Source organism: Balaenoptera physalus, assembly GCF_965194825.1.
Source record: "Balaenoptera physalus genome assembly, chromosome: 20".
In the NCBI taxonomy this organism is placed as follows: domain Eukaryota; kingdom Metazoa; phylum Chordata; class Mammalia; order Artiodactyla; family Balaenopteridae; genus Balaenoptera; species Balaenoptera physalus.
Genome location: NC_138901.1, coordinates 12,777,012 through 12,796,770, shown reverse-complemented (window position 1 = coordinate 12,796,770; position 19,759 = coordinate 12,777,012). Strand labels below are relative to the sequence as shown.

Here is a 19,759-nt window from a genome sequence, read left to right as displayed (position 1 = left end):
GCGGAGTCCCTGGGAGGAGGGCTTGGAGACCCCGGGGTGGGGGGGGAAGGGCTTGGAGAGCCCCGGGAGGAGGACTTGGATACCCCCGGGAGGTGGGATTGGAGACTCCGGGAGAGCACGCACGGCGGAGCGAGGACACACTTCAGACGAAGGCTTGGAGGCTCGTCGGGTTCCGCTGAAGGCAGGGGAGGAGGAGGGGGCAGGCAAGGGCGGGTGCGCCGCGGATGCGCACGGGTCCCCGTTCCGCCCCGCTCGGCGCTCGGCCTCCGATTGCTCAGGCCTGGCCACCAGACCGGAGGTCGACGGCGGAACGCGTCGCTCCGCGTCCCCGGCTGCGCTGGTCTCGCGCTACCTCTCGCGGCGCTCGTCCCGGGCTCGCGGCGGATCCCGCGTTCGACCCGGCTCCGCGGCGGCCTGGCCAATGGCACCTCAGAGGAGGGGCGCTCCCAAGGCGCCCGAGGGCAGCGGGGCAGCGGAGCGCCGGCGCCCAAGCAGGTACTGGGCAGCGCCGGGAGCGCGCGGACAGCGGCGTGGGCGGGGCCTGGTCGAGGGGGAGGGGCCTGGCCTGGAGGGGCGGGGGCGCGGTGTGGCGTGGCTGTGGGCGGGGCCCGGTCAGGAAAGGCTGGACCTAGTGTGGGCGGGGCCTTTCCCGGGACGGGCCTGCAGTGTGGGTGTGGCCTGGCCTCGAGGGGCGTGGTATGTGCTTGGGCGAATCGGGCTCTAGAGGGGTGTGGTCTGTCTGGAGGGCGTGGCCTGCAGAATCCCGCGAGGCCACCGCCAGGAGGGTCGGGGCTGGGTGGGGGGCGGCCCAGGAGGGGGGCATCCCGTCGGGAATCTTCTCTGACCTCTCTCACCCATATGTACCAAGGGCTCCACGCCTGGCCTCCCGCACGGGGACGACGGCTCCGGGACCCCCATCGTCTGGTCTCTGTGTACTTTCTTCAGGGCTGTGCACATGAGGGTTCCCCGTTGGGGGGCCCGATGAAAAAGTGATCTCATCACGTAGCCTTCGAGGGGATTCTGCCTAAAGCTTTAAGAGCCAGGGGTGTATTTTAATCATTCCAGGATAAATTACCTTGTCGTCGTGCTTGCCCCATGGGCCATGGACCTTGCTCCAAATCCCCTTCTGTTTTGGCAAGATTCTCGGGGTGCAGCTTGAGCGAGCTTACCCTGAACGGGGGTGCTTATTTTGAGGAGACCTCCAGGGGAGTGTTGCATCCGAATCTGGCCCAGGAGGCTGTTTTTTCCCCTCTTGTCTCTGTACCTTCCTCTCTGTCCCTTTCTGTCTCAGCAGCCGGGCTGTACCAGGCGAAGGTGTCACCCACAGCTTTGCACCTGCAGTTAGGGTTCCAGCCCCTGCTGCTGAGATGAGCGGGCAGTCACCCTGCCCCATTCGGAATTGGGGAAGAGAAATGATGGGGCCACCGGAGTGAGGTGTCCACCCTGGTCTAATTAGAGGAGGCCAGGTGGGCTGGAGGCTAGACAGCAGTTCTAGGAGTGGGGTTGGGGGTCTTTGTGTTCTGGGCAACTATGCTCCCTGTTTGAAATAATCATGTATTCACCCAACCTAGTCTGACTGAGCTGTGCCCACCTTGGGATTTATTTAATTGGAATTTGTGTGTTACATATATAGCAATTTGAAGTGTGGAGAGACATATAAAAATAGAAGGCAGGCTCCCTGCTTTTAATCATATACTTGAAGACATGAGGTGCACCTCCTGAAAGGATGCCTGGATCTCTTTTCTCATTTCTGCCAGTGCTTCAAGCCCTTCACATTTTTCTTAGATAACAGAGTGCACGGCTGCTCAGCTACACACATGTGAAAACACACGTGCATGTACACAGACACACATATGCATGGTTATATACCACCCAAACACACATAGACACACATGTGCACACACACACACACATGCCTACAACTTCTGCACAGGCATTGTGAATCCCACAGTTAACCTGGGTGGTACAGAAAGTGTCTTACTGGTGAATCATTTCTGTTGTACTTGTATTCTCTTTGTGGCTGGCTGGTGGTTTTAGTGAAGTGGGCTTGACTCATGCTTAACTTACTTCACATTGTGTGTGTGTGTGTGTGTGCGCGCGCACGCATGCACACACACGTGCACTGGGACCACATGCATGGGGTTGTGGCAGTCATTTTTGGATGCAGGCAACGTGATTGGGGCCACAGACTCTGCCAGGACCTCACAGACAGGTTCTCCATGGGCCTGGCCAGGCTGGGAGGAACACCAACAGACAGTTTATCTTGTTGCCCTTGGGAACAAGTGAGCCCTGTCTGGTCATATGGGGTGAGGGGCACGTTCCCCACCACATCCTCCCATGCTGGCGAGTGCCTCTGGATTGATTGAGAGTAGCTCTGACAACGGCCAGCGTGGGAACAGTTTAAGTCTGTAACTAAAGGTGGGTGTGGTCTCTGGTCCTTATGGTCTCTGGTCATTGTGGTCTGCATTTTCAGCACGTGCAGGTGCATTTGGGTGACCACAGCTGTTTTCTGTTCTCAGCACCAAGAGTGTCCGGGCGCCTCGGGATGTGTGGAAGAAGTGGCTGAGAGTTGCCGTCCTGGGGGCCTGCACCACGCTCGTCGCGCTCCTGCTCTGGGGCAGTCTGGGGGGTGATGACAGCATCACTGAGGTCCTAGCTCATCGAAGTGAGGTCCTGCCAGGCAGGTTCATCGAGGTGCCCTGCTCCGAGGACTATGACAGTCACCAAAGGTTTGAAGGTACGTGATTCCGAGGTGATCCGGGAAAGAGCAGCATGTTAACATGGAATTCAGTGTGTTCAAAATGCGTCTTTTTTTGCTACAATGAATTGATGGGAATCAGGTTGAAAGTAGTGTGGGGGTGGGGTTGGGCAGGTGACCTTCCTCCCCACCCCCGCCCACTGCCCCCTTCCCCCGCCCCCAGTTGGTTAGCCCACACCTGGACCCAGAAGTGTGGGTGTTTCAGGCCCTGCCTGTGCAGGAGCAGGCCCACTGGTCACTGCCCAGGCCTCACTGCCCAGGCTGTGGCCAGTGTTTCACTGAGGCCCCCCACACTGTGGGTGCCATCTGATGGAAGAGGCGGTTTGCCTGGAAGGATATAACAGAATTGGGATGGTAGTGATGAGCAAGTGGAACCCAGAAAAGGCATTTTCTGTCTTAGGGTGTTGTTACTGCAGAAAATGTTGCAACAGGGAACGGAGATACCAGAGGCCCTTCCCCCATGTCGTGTGCCCCATCCCAGCGCCTGCCTCCTCTGCTCGAGGGCAGCAGTTTTAAAAACCTAACCAGAGTGACTGGGTTTTAAAGACAAAATTCAGTTTATTTTTCTCTTCAGAGCAATGCTTTGGACTTGAACCAAGAAAATATTGGTAAATCCTTCCACCAAGGGGCGCCGTTGTGATGCACACAAGCGGGGTTTAGACGAAGGGAGGCAAAGACGCGCCCAGGGAATGGGGGCTGCCTTTCCCCTCAGGAGTCAGGAAAGTGGATAGGTTCTGTTGTGGGCATGCTCTCTCTGTCTTGGTCAGCTTTTTCACTCTAAAGTCCCAGCTTTTGAGAACGTATTTTTCCTACCCATTTAATAATTTATCAACATTAAAAACAGTTGGAATGAGGTGGAGGGGGAGTTAGTGTAGACGGGTATGGGTTTTCAGTTGGGAAGATGAGAAGGTTCTGGAGATGATGGTGGGGATGGTTGTACAACAATGTGATCGTAGTTAACGCCTCTGAACTGTACACTTTAAAATGGTTAAAATGGTAAATTTGGGGTTATATATATTTTACCAAAAAAAAAAAAAAAAAAAAGGTGGAGTGTGCATTAAAGCCTCTGGACTCCCCCCTCCCTCGCCCCTCTCTCCTCCTGTAGCTGACAGGGGCTCCGCCTGCCCTGGACCTGTGTGTCTGGGTGGTGTGTGTGCGTGTTTGCGGCGTGTGCACTCGTGTATGTGCACTGACATCGTCAGCCACTCACAACTCACTTTCTCACCCAAATTATGCTTTTGATGCTCGTTCACGTTGAGCATGTTGTGTCGCTGCTGGATTTTAAGATTTCAAGGTCGATGGGGTTTGGGTTCTCTCTAATTGCACTGTAGCTGGAGACTGTAACCTGTATGGTACAGACCTTGTGACGCTGAACCGACTTTCCTTTCGGGCTAATATGTCTTTGTTAATGTTGCACGTGTACCTAGAAAAATGTGTTTCTGAATGGCTGCTGCAGAGCTCTGCGTGCTTCCTAGTTCACGCTCATATGTGCAGACTGTCTTCTTGAACTTCTGTCTCGCCGTCCACAGTTACTGGGAGCCGCGAGGCAGGGTCTCCACTGAGACTCTGGGTCTGGTGGCCACCTCGCCACCAGAGGTGTTTGAGGCAATGTCACTTGGTGCTTTTGTTGCCCCTGCATTTTCCTGGTGAAACTGTTCCTGTTATCAATCTTTTCCCCTCTCACAATTCTTTTGTGTTAAAGTGTATTTGTTGATATGATGTTGCTCCCCAAGCTGTCTTTCGGTTATCATTGTTTTTGCTTTTACCTTCAACCTTTATAAAAAGCATTTTTGTGTTTTAATAAAAACATGTATATTAATAGATTGTATTTAGCTCCGTGGAACTGAGGCACCCCTCCCCTAATGACCTCCACATAGAAGTTTATTTTTCCCACATGACGAGACCCAGAGAAAGGCACCCCAGGCCAGCCTGGCTCCCTGTAAGCGCCCCAGCTCTCCCGCTCAGCGTGTGGCTCACGTGGTCCCAGGACAATCGCTCCACCTCCAGGCACGTTCCAGGCAGGAAGAGGGAGAGGAGGATGAAAGCTAAAGGTCAGCCAGCCCAGTGTGTCCTGAGAGTGTCCCAGGGCTCCATCTCATCGGCCAGGACGTATCCTAGGGCCCACCCAGTGCGAGGCAGCCAGCCTGCCCTTGGCGCCAGGATACCAGGGCCTTGCTAAGCTTGTACATCTCTGGTGCTCTGCCTCATCCTGGCCCCATCTACCTGACCCTGGCCCTTTCCACCCTGACCCTGGCCTTGTCCACCCCAACCCAGTGGCAACCCTGGCCACTTTAACCCTGGTCCTGTCCACCCTGACCCTGGCCGTGTCCACCCGACCCTGGCCACTTTCAGCCCGACCCTGGCCCCGTCCCCATCCAAGCTCCCCCATTCTCCTCCCTCTAAGCAGCTCAACCCTAGGTGCAGAGGCAGGAGGAGGCAGGGTGGAGTGTGTGGTGAGCCCTTGGGGCAGCTTTGCCAGGCGCTGCAGAAGGATAGTGACTACAGTTGCAAGCACAGCGTTGGTCATCCAGGAGGCACTAGCCAACGGGTCTGGATCTGTGGTCAGTGATGGTTCTAGAATATCGTGGATGCCGCCTCTGGGCTGTTTTCTCAAGTGTGGGCAGAGTGTCAGCTGCTTCAGGAGTGACCCGCCTGTGTGGGGCTGCCAGGACCACCCCCTCCCAGTGAGATGTGTGCACCGCAGGGGGCCTGCTTGTACTGGAAAGTCACCGTTGCTTCTCTGAAATTCACATCTGACCGAGTGGCCTATATTTTATTTGCCAAACCTGGCCCCCTAATCCCATGGAAGGCAAGGCCCCATCCCACAAAATGCCGTTGTCCCTGGGGAGGGCCGCCCACAGGTGAGTCCTTGACAGCAGTGGGCAGCTCTTTTGTCGGGGTTCAGTGGGGGTGGTGTCTCATCCTGGCTCGACTCTCTCCAGGCTGCTCCCCGAGGAAGTGTGGCCGGGGCGTCAGCGATGCCATCATCACCAGGGACGAAGCCCGGAGGATTCGCAGGTACACGTGTCTCTGAGCTTCTGTCCTGAATGAGCAGGAGAGTGGGGCTGTGGGTGAAGTATAGAGAATTACTACTAAAAGGATGATTTAAAGAAATTCATTAGAATTCCCTAAGAATTCCTCTTTGCACTTCCAAGGCAAAGAGGGGCTTTTCTGATTTCCAGGAGGAGAGGCTGTTGTCATCAGTGATGCAGTTGCTGACGGAACCTTCCAGAGGCCTGGGCCCTCTCCAGGGGCAGCAGTTCTGGCCCAGTGGGGAGGCTGGGGGGATGCTCTCCTGTCAGCCATTGAGGTGCCCAGCAGATGCCTGTGTAGAGACAGTGTGTTCACCCAGCAGCCCCAGGCGGTCACTAGACTATTTTCGTCTCCTCTCCAAAACTGGTTGGGATTAGCCCTTCTGCGTCCTAGCCGTGACTCATGACAGGGCAGGAAGTCTTACTCAGAAGTAGTTGGCACTGGATTCTTCCTTATTGTCTTTTAAAAACAAGATCTTGAAGCTTTGATTTTCCAACAAGGAGTTCAGACACAAGCATGTGCCCAGCGGAGCAGCGTCTGGTCCGCATGCCGAGCTGCGTCATGAGGGGAGACGCTCCTCCTGTTTCTAGATAACATTGTAGAGGCTGGTTGGGTAGGGAGGGTCCCTGGTGTGAGGGATGAATCCAGCCCCCAGTCAGTTTCCCGGGCGGCCATGAAGCATCTGTCAAAGGCACCAGAAGCCCCTGCATCTTTGGTGACGTGGGTGATCCTGTGAGCTCCAGCACAGGCCACCATGTGGCCTCTGCCTCCTGAGCTGGTGATTACAAAGGCTGCCCCCCAGCCTGTGATGACAGGAGAGGGACCTTCCAGTGCAGAGGAACCCATTCAACTCAGCACCAGGTCTCTGAGCTAAAGATGGAAACTAAGCCCACTTGTCCCCAAGCTATGTCATACGTGGTTAACGAGATGGTGACAAAATATTAACATTTACTCACTTAGCTTGAAAGTCAAGTCCTTTGGTCTAAACATGTGGTTTTGTCATAAACATTAAGCAGTCTGTTAACGTTGTGTTAGTCATGCTGATTGATATGTGTCTAGATGTGTCATAGATGATGCTGTTAACTGAATCCTGATTTAAGACGGTCTTCCCCACAGCATAGCCGAGAAGGGTCTGTCCCTGGGAGGATCTGACGGAGGGGTGAGTTGTGTGCCGTTCCTGCTTCGGTTTTCTTTTTAACCCTTTAACTTTGCTCTCCCTCCGAGGGGAAGGCGAGGGCGCCGGGTGTGCAGGCCCTGCTCCTGGGAATGAAGTGCCCCCTCCCTTCACAAGAGGGCTGCCTCGGATCACATCTTTGTGTCAGACACCCTGGCTGGGGGCAGTGGGGGGAAGTCGTAGGCAGGGAGTGAACAGAGCGGGTGACGAGCAGGGGCCCTTTGAGGAGGGTGACGGCCCTGGGAAAGGGAGAGCCAGCATGCACAGGAGGAGCTGGCGGGAAACAGTGAGGACCATGGAAGGCGGAGGAGGCTCCCACAGATGCTGCGTGGGACTGTCATCCACCAGGTGAGACTGCAGGGGGTCTAACGGTGGCCCCTGAAAGATGCATCCACCCAGAACTGTAAATGGGACCTTATCTGGGAAAAGGGTCTTTGCAGATGTCATTAAGTTACGGGTCTCAAGATGAGATCTTCCTGGATTATCAGGATGGACCCTAAATCCAATGACAAGAGTCCTTGTAAGAGGAAGGCAGAGGAAGATTTGAGATTGAAGAGGAGGCCGTGTGAAGATGGAGGCAGAGGTGGAGTGATGTGGCACAAACCAAGGGACCCCTGGGACCACCAGAAGTCCAAAGATTCAAGGAAGGATCCTCCCCTGGCGCCTTTGGAAGGAGCGGGGCCGTGTCGACACCTTGATCTCGGCCTTCTGGCCTCCAGAGCTGGAGAGGATGAATTCCTGCTGTTTTAAGCCTACTATTTACAGCAACCATGGGGAGCTCGGACAGGCCAATGCAGCTCTGCATCTCATCCACTTCCTGGGCAGGCTCAGGAGTCCACCCCTGCGAGCATCTTACGTTGGCCGGAGTTCTCGTGTGGTCCCAAATGGGGATTTCCTCGCCTGGCATGTGGGCCCGTAGGAAGATCCACTCTCCTCTGCATAGTTTGGTGATTATGTCCATGAGTCTTTTACTCTGCAGACTCTTTCCTCTTGAGTTCTGAAAATTAAGCTTCTCCTTTTATTTTGGTTCAGTTCAGGGGGAATATTTATTAAAAACCTATTCGTGCGTGGACTCATCTTTTACTCTCCGCTCAGCATTTACTCGGGAAGTTGTCTTGCAATGAATCATCTAGGTTTGATATCTTTAAGTGCAGTTAACATTTTTAAAGCCCAAATTGTGTTCAAACAAACCCCTGGGCTGATCGCTGCATCCATGAGAAAAGACACCCAGACAGGGTAGAGGTGGTCCGTGCTGGTGTCCACTCCCCTCTCAAGACATGGGGAAGGCCCCCCAGAGGCAGGGTGGGCAGGGGTGGAAAACACTGGCTGTTCATTAAAGAGTTATGACCCAGCGATTCCACTCCTGGGCATTTACCCAGGAGAACGAGAGCATCTCCCACGATGAAATGCTGTCCCAGTGTCACAGCCACTTCATTTACAACAGCCCTAAGCTGGGAACAGCCCACGTGTCCGTCTCCAGGTGAATGGACCAACAAGTGACTCCTACCCAAACGAGGGGTGCCCCTTGGCCATGAGACGGTGGGCGGCAGGTACCTGCACCGACGTGAGGGAGTCACGGGGAGGCAATGCTGAGTGAAAGGAGCCAGGCCAAGAGTGAGTGCACCTGCGTGACTCCAGGGCCTCAGGTTCTAGAAAGTAACCAACTGCTGTGGCAGAAAGCACCTGGGGAGGGGCAGGAGGGAGGGGTTGCAAAGGGTGCAAGGAAATTTGGGTTGATGGATGTGTTTACTATCCTGGTAGTGATGGTCGTTTCGCTGATGCATGCCAGCATCAAAACTTACCAAACTGAACACTTTAAACAGGAGCAGATCGTTGTGTGTTGGTTATACCACAGCAAAGCCGGGGGAAGGGCTTGTTCTTAGACCCATGGAGGAGCTGTATCTGTGTACCGTTTTCAGAATTTTAGACCAGAGAGTCTTCATTCTTAGGGCAGGAGAGAAATATCCACCGTCACACACCTTTGTCCAAATGTCTTGAAACCCAGCCCGTGTGCGTCGTCGCCCTGACCCGGGTGTACAAAGATGGGTCTCGGGAACACGTGTTTAACGTCGGTGGCTTTTAGAGCTCGGTCGCCTGCCAGGCAGCCCTCACGCCGCCCTGCCAACGTCTTTTCCAGGCGTCTATCCTGGACCTGCACTCGGGGGCCTTGTCTGTCGGGAAGCACTTTGTGAACCTGTACAGGTGAGAGCCCCGGGGTCGGGGTCGGGGGGCATGTCTCTGCTCGTTTCTTAGCTGGAGACACCTGAGTGAGGCTTGCGTGTATAGATCAGAGCGGCTTCAAGTCTTGGGTAAACTGCGACGTTTGCCGTCGGGCCAAGGCCAGATGAGAACTGGAAGGTGCAGCTCTTCCGAGGGGCGGAATCCTTGCCAGTAGCTTCAGGGAACAGCTTAGTGAGGAATGGACCAAGGGGTGGGGTTGGAGGGAGAGGTGAGAGAGGTGAGTGGCAGGCCAGGCTCCTGAGAGCTGCCTCCTGAGAGGCTTTGCTCCTCCCCGAGGGCCAGGAGAAGCAAGAGATTCCCCCAACCTTGATAAATGTCACCCCACCTGCCAGGTACCTCCCTCCCACCCTCCTCCCTTTTATCACACAGTTATCATTGTAGAAGGAGCAGCTCCACGATAATAAGGACCAGCTGGTTTTCAGGGACTTGCTGGTTAACTGGAGGAAAGGCTGAATTTAAAGGAAGTAAGGAAACATTAATAAAACATCACGTTTGTTGATACTCCTTATTTTTTCACAGATACTTTGGGGATAAAATACAAACTATCTTCTCAGAAGAGGACTTCCAGTTGTACCGGTGAGGGAAGGAATGCCCAGGTCAGGAGGGGGGAAGGTGGCAGCGGGGCTGGGAGTGCTGGGGTCAGTCCTGCAGAGAACTGGCCCTCAGGTTCCTGGGTGTGCACGTGATACCCTGTCCCACGTGTGCGGACCTGTGTGTGCATCTGTTCACCTTTCGCCTTTGCCAGCCCTTGTCTTTCTGTAGTGTTACTGAACCCAGGTCCGGCTGCTCGCTGCTCGAAAGCCAATTCTTGAGAGACAAATGTTGGTGGGAAAGGAAAGGTTGCTTTATTTCAGAGGCCAGCAACCGGGGGAGAGGGTGGACACCTGTCCGAGAACCAAATCCTGATTGCTGCTCAGGGGACAGGGGCTTTTAAAGGGGAGTTTCAGGGTTATATAGGCAGAGGGAGGGAGCAGAACAGCATAGTCAGTTCTGACAGTCATCTTGAAACCAGTAATGTGGTGGTCTGATCAGCGTCACCTTGGTGGTTTTAAGTACAGTTAATCTTTAGTTCCAGGGTTTGTTCCCATTTCTTTGAGGCCAGTTCTCGGAATTGTGTGAAGTGGAGCAGCTTATGTCATGGCTTCAGTTTGGTCATCATGTAGTCATCCTCCTCTACCCGGTGGGGGCTTCAGTATCTGCAAAACAGCTCACAGGACACGGCTTAGAATATTACCTACAGCCCTTAAGGAGGAACTAAAGGTCCTTGACTATGCTTAACGACTAAACTTATTATTTGGTCTCGTTTGACTATTTTCCTTTGTTTCTGCATTTTCTCACTTCTCTGATTAAACTTATTCTTTGGCTAAAGTGTTTCCACAGACAAAAGGCAGGCTGAGAACATGGGGGTTGGGGGCAAGGACCGGAGGGTCCTGCTCCGTTTCAGTGTCACACGGTGCGGGCCCTATGGGCCCGGGGAGAATTCTTTCCTGTGTGGCTGACACCTGTGTCCTCTCGGCAGGGACCTGCGGCAGAAGGTCCAGCTGGCAATCGCCCAGGCATTTGGTATCAGCGCGTCCTTGCTGCACCTGACGAAGCCCACCTTCTTCTCCCGCATCAACAGCACGGCAGCCCGCACGGCTCATGACGAGTACTGGCACGCGCACGTGGACAAGGTGAGCGAACCTGGGGCTTGTCCACCACGGCCCAAGCTGGATGCTGTCTGTTCACGTGGTCAGGGTTTTAGAAGTTTCCTTTCTCACTGATGCGGTCGAGGAGATAAGATTTGTTTCTCGTGTGATGAGGTGAGAGAAGGCTGTGAAAAGCACGTTACAGAACAGTGAGGGCCTGATGGGGACCATCCTTTGCTACTTGTTCCCAGACGAAGAGCTGTCTCCACCTGAGCTGTGAGCTTCGTCGGATGTCACCTGACCCGGCCTTGATTGACCTGGCCTTTCTGTCGTGTGGTCTCCCCTCAGGCCTGCGTCCCGCACCCTGCCCAGGAGGCCCCCTTCTCCCCACTTTTCACCTTTTCTTGGGAAGATCTCTCGACCACTCCAGATTCTGCAGATTCCCCTTCCTTGATCTCTTGTTGTTCCCTAGACACAGTGGCACCTAATCAATCAGTGGTCCTGATCAGCCACAACTGAAGCCCTGTCCCGCCTGCACTGCAGCCACTGCCTGCCCCACTCAGCCAGCACACGCAGCGTGGCGCCAGGGGACAGTTGGCCGCGGAAACGTCTGAGGGCTGTTGGCGGTCACCCCAGCTGCGGGTGTGCTCAGGTGACCCAGATAATCTCTGTGTCGCTTGACCCTGGAACAAAGGAAGCGAAGTGAAAAATAAGCAGAGGGTTTGGGCAGAAGCTCGCAGATTGGGCTTCTGCCTGAAATTCAGTCAGACATTCATGTGTTTATAATAATCTCGACTGAGCTCGATGGAGGAGGGGAGCACTTAAATGTGGTTAGTGAGATTGAGGAACCCAGTATTTAATTAAATTAACTTAAATTGAAGTAGCTTTATGTGGCCAGTGGCTTGTCTGAGCCAGTGCAGCTCGCAGGGCTCGATGGAGCTTGGGTTGGAAGTGTGGGCTTCGCCCTAAGGGGGTGTACAGGGTGTGCTTGTTCTCTTCCCGTGGGCTTAAGGTTGATCAGTGGGTTCGGACTGATCCATCCACGATCAAGCTTCCTGTCCGCCCTCACTTCATGGCTCTAGGAGCCACTGACCCATTGATAACCATTGCCCAGGTGCATTATTTCATTAGGGGACCAGGACCGAGACCTTCAGTATAAGATCATCGTAGATATTGCAGAGGGAAAAACAGGGTTTTATGGGGTTGAGGGCAAAGACGACGTGTGTGGAGGACAGACAGGTTCACACAGCAAGGAGCCTCACGCGTGGGACGGAGTCCGGAGAATTTCCCCGCAACGAAGGAAGAGCAGCCCTCCATGTACCGGGAAGTGTGGGTTGAGGAAAGACAACACTGAATGTGGCCTGGTTCGGTGATCCAACTTCAGAGGAAGAAAGATAAGGAAGAAATTCTTCAGGCAGAGAAAACGAGTCAACAGTGACAAGTGGGGTAGCCTCAGACATCTCAGAGCCAGGAGGCCTCGGGACAGGGTCTACAGGACCAGGGTGGCTATCACAGCCAAGGGGTCACTCACGCGTGGACACAGCAAAAAGACATCCTCGCATGAGGGGACTCCATGCATCTGCTCCTTGCCTTGAAGTTCTCCAGCCTCTAGCTCAGGACAGCTCAGGCCCTGCCAGCCTCTGCCATGCCTGTCACCTGCCATAACCTGCCTCCTTCCCAGGTCACTGTGTTCATGTGGGTTTGGGGTGGTTCCTTTGCAGAATCTGAGCTGGGTGGGTAGGAGAGGGTCAGGCTCCTGGACACCCCCCGCCCCCGGGTCTCTTTTATGTTTTATGCAGGTAGTGGACATGAGGTTCACTGCTGAAGCGATTCAGAAGCACTGCCCTGGGCTGTTCTCAGGTTTAGGTCACTTTGATGTTTGTTTGGTGCCCTGATGCTGGGTAAGGGGCCCCTAAATGGGGTCTTGGTGGGGGAGGTGGAGGGAGCTCAGGTCTGTGTAGAAAGTCCAGTCCCACAGATGGCGTGGTACTGAGTTCATGAGAAGGTGACGGGGACTCAGTCACCTTGGCAGGCTTGCTGCCTCTCCCTCCTGGTCAGCCCACCCTCTCTCAGGAGATGACCACTGTCATGGTGATGGTGGTCTAGCTGCTTGCAGGGGGAGTGGGGCTTTTGGACTTTTTGAGCCTTGATCAAATGTGTTATGGATATTGACCTGGGGCTTCTGTGTACTGCTCCCATGGTGCCTACAGGTGTCAGTAAAATCATTTAAGAATCCATCCTTAAACACAGCAGCTCAGATAACAGGAGCCTGGGGCTGTGCGATAGGGATAGGGCACTGGTAGGATGACTTTGGGTTGCTGTCCTTGGACTCTTTCATTCTTCTTTATCTCTTACCCCAGTCTTGCTAATTGAATGATTCCTCAGGCTGGGAACTGTTATCATGTGATTAAAATTCCTTGTACATGCAAGTCACTATCTTTGCGTGGAATAGCCTATCTCACTGATTCCCTCTATTAAGTAGGTGCTAATTTGTGTGAGTTCTTATGTCCTTGGAAACAACACCTGCTTCGCACATTACAGACAACAAACTCCTCTATCTCACATTGAAATCAAGTTCTTCATATGGCACCCCTTACCTATAATAAGTCCTGAAGATCCACAGATGGGACAACTATCTGGCCATCTTCCCTCCCGGACTTCAAGGGGTCCTTGGGAAACAAATGATAGTGCCTCCTGTTTACATTATACCCAGGCCCAGAGGGTCCACGCTCCTATGAGCCCAGAGCACAGATTTCACCCCCCATCCCCTGCTTTCCACCGCCCACGCCGTCTTCCAAAAGAATGTCCACGCAAAGAGGGCCAGACAGGAAAAGACAGACAGCGTAGCGTGGGCACTGGGTGGTGGTGGTGGGGAGTTAGTGTTTAATGGGAACAGAGTTTCAGTTTGGGAGGACGAAGAGTTCTGGCGATGGTCGGCGGGGGTGGGTGCACAACAGTGTGAATGTGCTTAGTGCCCCTGAGCTGTGCATTCAACGATGGGTAAAGTGGTAAATTGTATGGTTTGTGTATTTTACCACAATTTAAAAGAAAGCCTGGAGTGCCCACATCTGGAGAAAGAGCGGAAGCACCACCTTTGCTCCCTGTGCTGACGCGGGAGGGTCCTGTGGGTGGGTGGGTGGGTGGCGTGGCGGCCCTGGGGGTCACGCGTGTGGGCTTCTTGGCGTGGGCTGCGCCTCTGACTGCGCGGGGAGCCAGGCAGGACCGCACGCCTGTGCTCAGCAGAGGGTTTTCTGTAGTCGGGAGGCGGCGCGAGGCCTGGGTCTGTCCCTTCCTGAGGAGTGAGTCCTCCCGCAAGCAGACGGTGACACGCCCTCACGCTCTGCCCGCAGGTGACCTACGGCTCCTTCGACTACACATCGCTGCTGTACCTCTCTGACTACCTGGATGACTTCGGTGGCGGGCGGTTTGTGTTCATGGAGGAGGGGGCCAACAAGACGGTGGAGCCGAGAGCAGGTAGGACTCACGGGCGGGCCTTTCCCTGGATGCTGTGTTTACGGTGTGTCCAGTGTGTCCATGGAGCATGTTCGTCAGAGGAGGAGGCGGGCGTGGCCACGGTCACTGCTGTCACTGCGGAGTGAGTTCCCAGAGCCAGCCCCCGCTCCATCCCCTGTAGTGACTCGAAGCTTAAGACGAGGCAGTGATCCTGACCTAATGTCGGTAAACCGCACCGAGCACAGGGACCTGCCTCCCCGACCTGGTGGTCCCAGAGCTCCCGCTGCCCCCCGCCCAGCTCAAACACTCAGTGCTGCTCAGTGAGCATGCGTGGAGCGAGGAATCGTCCCCTCTCCTCCCCAGGTTTTGGGGGGGGAGGGGCGGGGGTCCCCCAGGGGCTTCCTGAGGGGCAGCCCAGGCCCTGGCCCAGCCCCAGATGAGACTCAGAGACAGAGCCAGGCCATTTGGCTCTGGCCTGGGCGCCTCAACTGTGCCAGCACCATTCACCTGCTGCCGTGGCTCACCCGACCCCACAGCGTCACCCTGCCTACTGGGTGTGTAGCTGTGTCCGCTTCCGCCTGGCAGCAGGAAGCTCAAACCAACAAGGCTGTCCACCTGTGTTGGTTTAGAACGTTCCCGTTAGCCATGAGGCAGTCCTGCAAGCCACTGAGTCCAAATGCTCCTTGCAGTAGCCCTGAATCCATGCAGAAGTGGCTTGGACATCAGAAGGTGTGGAAAGGAAGTTAAGCAGCTCAGGGCTGGCTCTCTTCCCTCGGGGTGAGTGCTGGAGGGGGGCAGACCCAGGTGCAGGTCAGCGGGCAGGAGGGGCTCAGAACGCCCTGCAGCTCCAAGGATTTACTGGACCAAGAGCCAGAGAAGCTGCTGGTGCTGAGGCAGCTGGTGCTAAGGCTGGGGGTCACATGTCACGTGCTTCTGGGAGGTGTCCAGGGATGCTTGTGGACTAAGAGGAGAAATACAGGTGGGTTCCAGAAACTGAGATGACTTTGTATTTTGGGTTACTAAGTTGCCGAGCTAAATCCCGCTTTAAAGAAGTGGATGATAATCTAATAGTTGTTTACTGAAGAAAATAAAAAGCCAGAAAGCAGCGTTCATGAATGCTGAAAGTTTCACGTTTCTGGGTTTGGGTGGGCCATCGCCTCCGTGTGAATGTTACGCCTTGTAGGGTGAGTTACCAGCGCCGGCCTGCTGGTCACTGCGCGGGTGGTGATTTCATCCCAACAGTTTCCTCCTGGTTCTGATGACTGGCGGCCTGCCCTCGGGTTCTTCCTGGCGTTTGTGTCGTGCCCGTCATTGTCTTGATCACTCTGGACTTGGGAGCTGTCAGAATAGGTGTGGGGCTTAACTACTGGTGCATTAAAAAGGAAAGAAGGTCTTAGGCAAGATTGTGAGCCCGTGTGGGCCTTTCCTCAACAAGCTATCACATTGACGTTGGGTTGGGTCAGCGGATTCCCGTTCCAGGTCGACAAGACAAGAGTCACCAACTCTGTCCCATCCGCACAGACGTCACAGGGAGCCTGGCGTTTGGCAGGGAGCGTGATGCAGCTGCTCCGACAGGCTGTGCCCAAGGGGTTATCATTTTCCCGAGAAGAGTTCATTCTCTCTTATGGAAATTAACAGGAAAGTAGGCTGAGTGTTTTCAGTTTTCCCACTTACTCACTTTCCAGAGCCCTCCGTCCCCTCCTGTGCATCCAGGTTTCCAACAGGTACATTCCCCTTCCGCCTCAGCATTTCTCAGAGTGCAGGTCTGCTGGTGATGGTTTTTCTGAAAATGTCCTTATTTCACCTTTTTTTCTAAAGGATATTTTCACTGGATGTGAAATTCTGGATTGGTGGGTTTTTTTCCCTTTTCTTTAAAAGCATCGTCCCTTTCCTCTGGCTCTCCTGTTGCTGTCACCGCTGTCACTGCCCCATAGTAGCTGCCTCTTTGCTCTGCCACCTCCAGGATGTTCTCTAAACTCTGGTTTCATCAGTTTGACTATGATATGCCTCAGTGTGGAGTTGTTTGTATTTATCCCACTTGGAGTATTTATCCTGCTAAGCTTATTGGATTAAAAGTCAAAGTTTTCATCACATTAGGGAAAGTGTTGGTCATTATTTCTTCAAATCGCCTTTTCCTGCCCCAGTATGAACCTCTCCTCTCTCCAAGGCTCCAACATGAATGGTGGACGGTTTCCTATTGTCCCACAGGCCACGAGGAGCTTCACTTTTCCTCCGTCCTTTTCTTCTCTGTTCTTTGGTGCCTCTGTTTGCAAAGTGTGCAGAAATGCTGGGGGGCGGGGGGATGCCCAGAGACCCCCACTCTTGCTGCAAGTCGGCGACATTTGATAACTGTGTCTGGAGCAGGGTGGCGGCAGGGGGGTGCACAGATGGCATGGATGGGCAGACGGGCCTGGCTACGTGTCCGAGGTCTCAGGTGTGACTGAAAGTGGAAAAACTGAGGACAAAACGTCCTTTAGCAACATGAGCCTCAGAAAGTGGCGTGACTCCAGATTGCTCTGGGAAAGAGTGTTTCCTTCAGGTCAGGGGCGGCCTGGCTGGTCCAGAGGAGGGTCTGAGTTCCTGGTGTCCCCAGGCCCCCATGCAGAGGTTTCCGTGTGTCACACGATTTCTTTTGCTCCCTTGTTTCCGGGCAGAGCACGGTTCTCTGTTTACAACCAGAAAGCAGCAGACTCCGGGGTAGACTTTTCTCCTCTCTCAAAGATTTAGCAGTAGAGTTCCTGGCAGTGACCTTCTGAAGAGAAATGAAGTTGTCATGGGACATTTGGTGCAGGGCCGTGTGGCGGCGACGCGGCACCTACAGGATCCCGGGGCTCCTCCCCCACGATTCTGTAACGGTCAACTCGTTTGTCCTAAAAAATCTACGGTGGTGTGTATGAGGCCAGTTAAATACGGAAGCACATAAACACAGGGTTCTCTGAACACAGATGGGTGGAGGGCCCCCACTCCAGGATGCTCGGAAGCCACCTCCCGAGTCCTGTCTTCAGCTGCCCTGGAGGGAGCTACAGGTGCTGGGTGTTTGTCTCGACGTGTCTTTCCTGATCCTTTGCTAAAACATTGTCATCACCTTCCAGGGTTTGGTTTTGTTCCATGTGTGATTAGAAATAAGATCATAAGGTGGGCCCGAGGAGGTCATATGGCTTGTAGAAGCCCCTGGGGGTGGCAGCAGGGCCTCACCCCCAGTCCAGGTTGCCCCACAAAGAGCCTGCGGAGGCTGGGGTGCCCTTCGTCCTGTGCGAGGGCTCCCCTGCTGGTTTGTCTCCAACCCCCGCCTTCCTGCATCAGCTGTTTCTCCAGCCTGCCGGGTTGGTTGTGTTGCTGCATTGGCCTGAACACAGGTCCCCTGAGGCCCGGCCATGCATGTGGCCTTGAGGTCATGCTCTGCTCTCCTCTCTCCCAGGTCGGGTGTCCTTCTTCACCTCGGGGTCCGAGAACCTGCACCGGGTGGAGAAGGTTCACTGGGGCACCCGCTACGCCATCACCATCGCCTTCACCTGCGACCCCGACCATGGCATCGCGGACCCAACGTTCACGTAGCCCCGGGAGGCCTGTCCAGCAGCCCTGCAGGGAAGCAGTCACGCTGGATACACACCCCTTCCCTCTCGCTCAGCCCATTTCCACTGAACAAGGTGCCTTACGAATCATCCTGAATTGTGATTTGCTAACATTTGATCATTTTTCAACTGTGAGTAAATGGAGGGAACCAGTTTCCCCTCACAAGCATCAGCGTTGGCTTTGCTATGCTGACGTGGGGCCCGGGAGCTGGCAGGGCCACCCTGCCCTCCTTTTCTCAGGAAGGGATCCCGTGCCCGGGGTGGAATCCCCGTTTGTCAGCAGACAGAGGGTCATTACCCGGCCACTGGAGGCCGACTTAAGTGTGGATGAAGCTGAATGGGGCCAGCAGCCTCCACTCGGGGAAGCAGAATCAGCATTATGGCACCTTGGAGAAGGTTCTGGGGGCAGGCGGCTCTGGGAACAGCAGCCGGAGGGCTGGGAGGGCTGATACTGCTGGATTCTGGGTGGAGGCGAACATCTGATGTTCTGGCGGCTCTGGGCAGAGCCCCCAACACTGCTGGCCACTGAGAGTCACCCTGGCACCATGTTCATGCCAGGCTGGGCTCTGCCCCATCACCGGCCAGGGTCCCTGACACGAGGTCCGAGTGTGTTCCCAGCGTGGCCATCCGCAGCTCGCCTGGGGCCTTCTGCCCAGCTGAGGGTCTGTCTGCTCAGGTTCAGGTCTTAGCAACTCTCTTCTCGTCCTGGAGCTGTCCATGCCTTTTACATAAAAGTAACAGTCAGGGGAGCCAGGAATAGTAAATAAACTGGCCATGGGGGAAGCCTGGGTAGCACGGCCCCAGGATAAGGGCGGCACATCCATCAGTTGGCTTCTGCCAGGGTCGGGCAAGGTCCCAGGGCCGCCCCACAAAGCAACTGGCCTGGGGTTTGGGCACCTTCTGGGAGAACAGCCGATCACCCCCTGTGAGTGCAAAGGGATCCCCAGAAATGGCTATGGGAGCAGGACTCTCCCGGCGAGCCTGACCCAGGAGGAGCCTCAACACTTTCCCCTTCGCCCACCCAGCATGGACATGTGGACACGGCCAGCGCAGCCCCACGCGTTCCCCACACTCTGCAGTCACAGGGCTGCTTGGGCTCATACAGAAAGGGGCAGCACTCCTGGACCCTGGGACAAGCCATCTGCGTGGCACCTGAGGAGGCTCCATGAGGGTCTGGAAGCCAGGACCCCTGGGTCCGCCCCTCGGTTTGCCGGGTGTCCCTCCTGCACCGTGGTGATGATGTGCGTGTCTCAGGGCTGTAGGGGCCGAGCTTCCACGTGCAGACAGTGGCTTGGGATCTGCCCCCTTCTGGGTCATGGTTGCAGTTTCCAGAAAGTCGGGGCCGCCACCCACATGATGGCCTGGATTGTGGTTCCTGTTTTTAAAGGACTTTGGGCAGATCTGGGAAGGATGAAGGCCACGCTCTGGGTGGTGGGCAGGGCTGACCTTAGGGTTGGCGATGCTTTGGGGACACTGTCTCTAGGTTGGACCAGCTGGCCTCAGTCCTGTGCAGGAAAATATACCCCCTCCCATCCAGGTTGTCCTCTGGCTTCTCCTGTCTTGGCTTTTCAAAGGTTTGTTGCTCTGGTCTCAGGTTGAGATGCGAATTCTGACAGGAAAGCCCCGTGCAGGCCTCACTTTGTTCTGTAACCTTCATGTTATCTGAATGACGCCTTACCCTCGGTGTGAGGATGGGCAGACGTTCTCGGGCATTCCACAGCCCACGTGGCCACTCACTACATCTAAGGAGGGGCGGGTCTGATGGTTTAGTTGTGGTTGAAGTGCTTTGGAGATAAGTAAGGTATTGGTTTTAATTGACATTCTTTGCTACTTATCCTGTTCATAATCATCACAGAGGTACTTGGACAAAGAAATAAAGATATTTGGGCAAAAGCAAGAA

At 54.8% G+C, this 19,759-nt stretch overlaps 1 protein-coding gene across 2 annotated transcripts; it reads left to right on the top strand.

Annotated features, from left to right (window-relative positions):
- Window positions 1–363: 363 nt before the first annotated feature.
- OGFOD3 (2-oxoglutarate and iron dependent oxygenase domain containing 3) lies at window positions 364–19,759 on the top strand. Of its 2 annotated transcripts, XM_082442165.1 has the most exons (9): window positions 364–495; window positions 2,520–2,737; window positions 5,701–5,776; window positions 6,908–6,950; window positions 9,103–9,167; window positions 9,726–9,782; window positions 10,726–10,879; window positions 14,185–14,308; window positions 17,706–19,759. In XM_082442165.1, exons 1-9 carry the CDS (start codon window positions 422–424, stop codon window positions 17,840–17,842), a joined length of 948 nt encoding a protein of 315 aa, XP_082298291.1. In that variant the 5' UTR covers window positions 364–421; the 3' UTR covers window positions 17,843–19,759. The 2 variants fall into 2 exon arrangements, with proteins under 2 accessions (XP_082298291.1, XP_082298292.1); XM_082442166.1 differs by lacking the exons at window positions 14,185–14,308; window positions 17,706–19,759 and adding an exon at window positions 11,086–13,283.

Bases quoted from the DNA above. Each gene is read 5' to 3' on its own strand.
- OGFOD3 (XM_082442165.1), top strand. From the start codon at position 422: ATGGCACCTCAGAGGAGGGGCGCTCCCAAGGCGCCCGAGGGCAGCGGG. The intron at 496-2,519 runs GTACTGGGCAGC...TTCTGTTCTCAG, and splicing joins GAGCGCCGGCGCCCAAGCAG to CACCAAGAGTGTCCGGGCGC. The intron at 9,168-9,725 runs GTGAGAGCCCCG...ATTTTTTCACAG, and splicing joins CACTTTGTGAACCTGTACAG to ATACTTTGGGGATAAAATAC.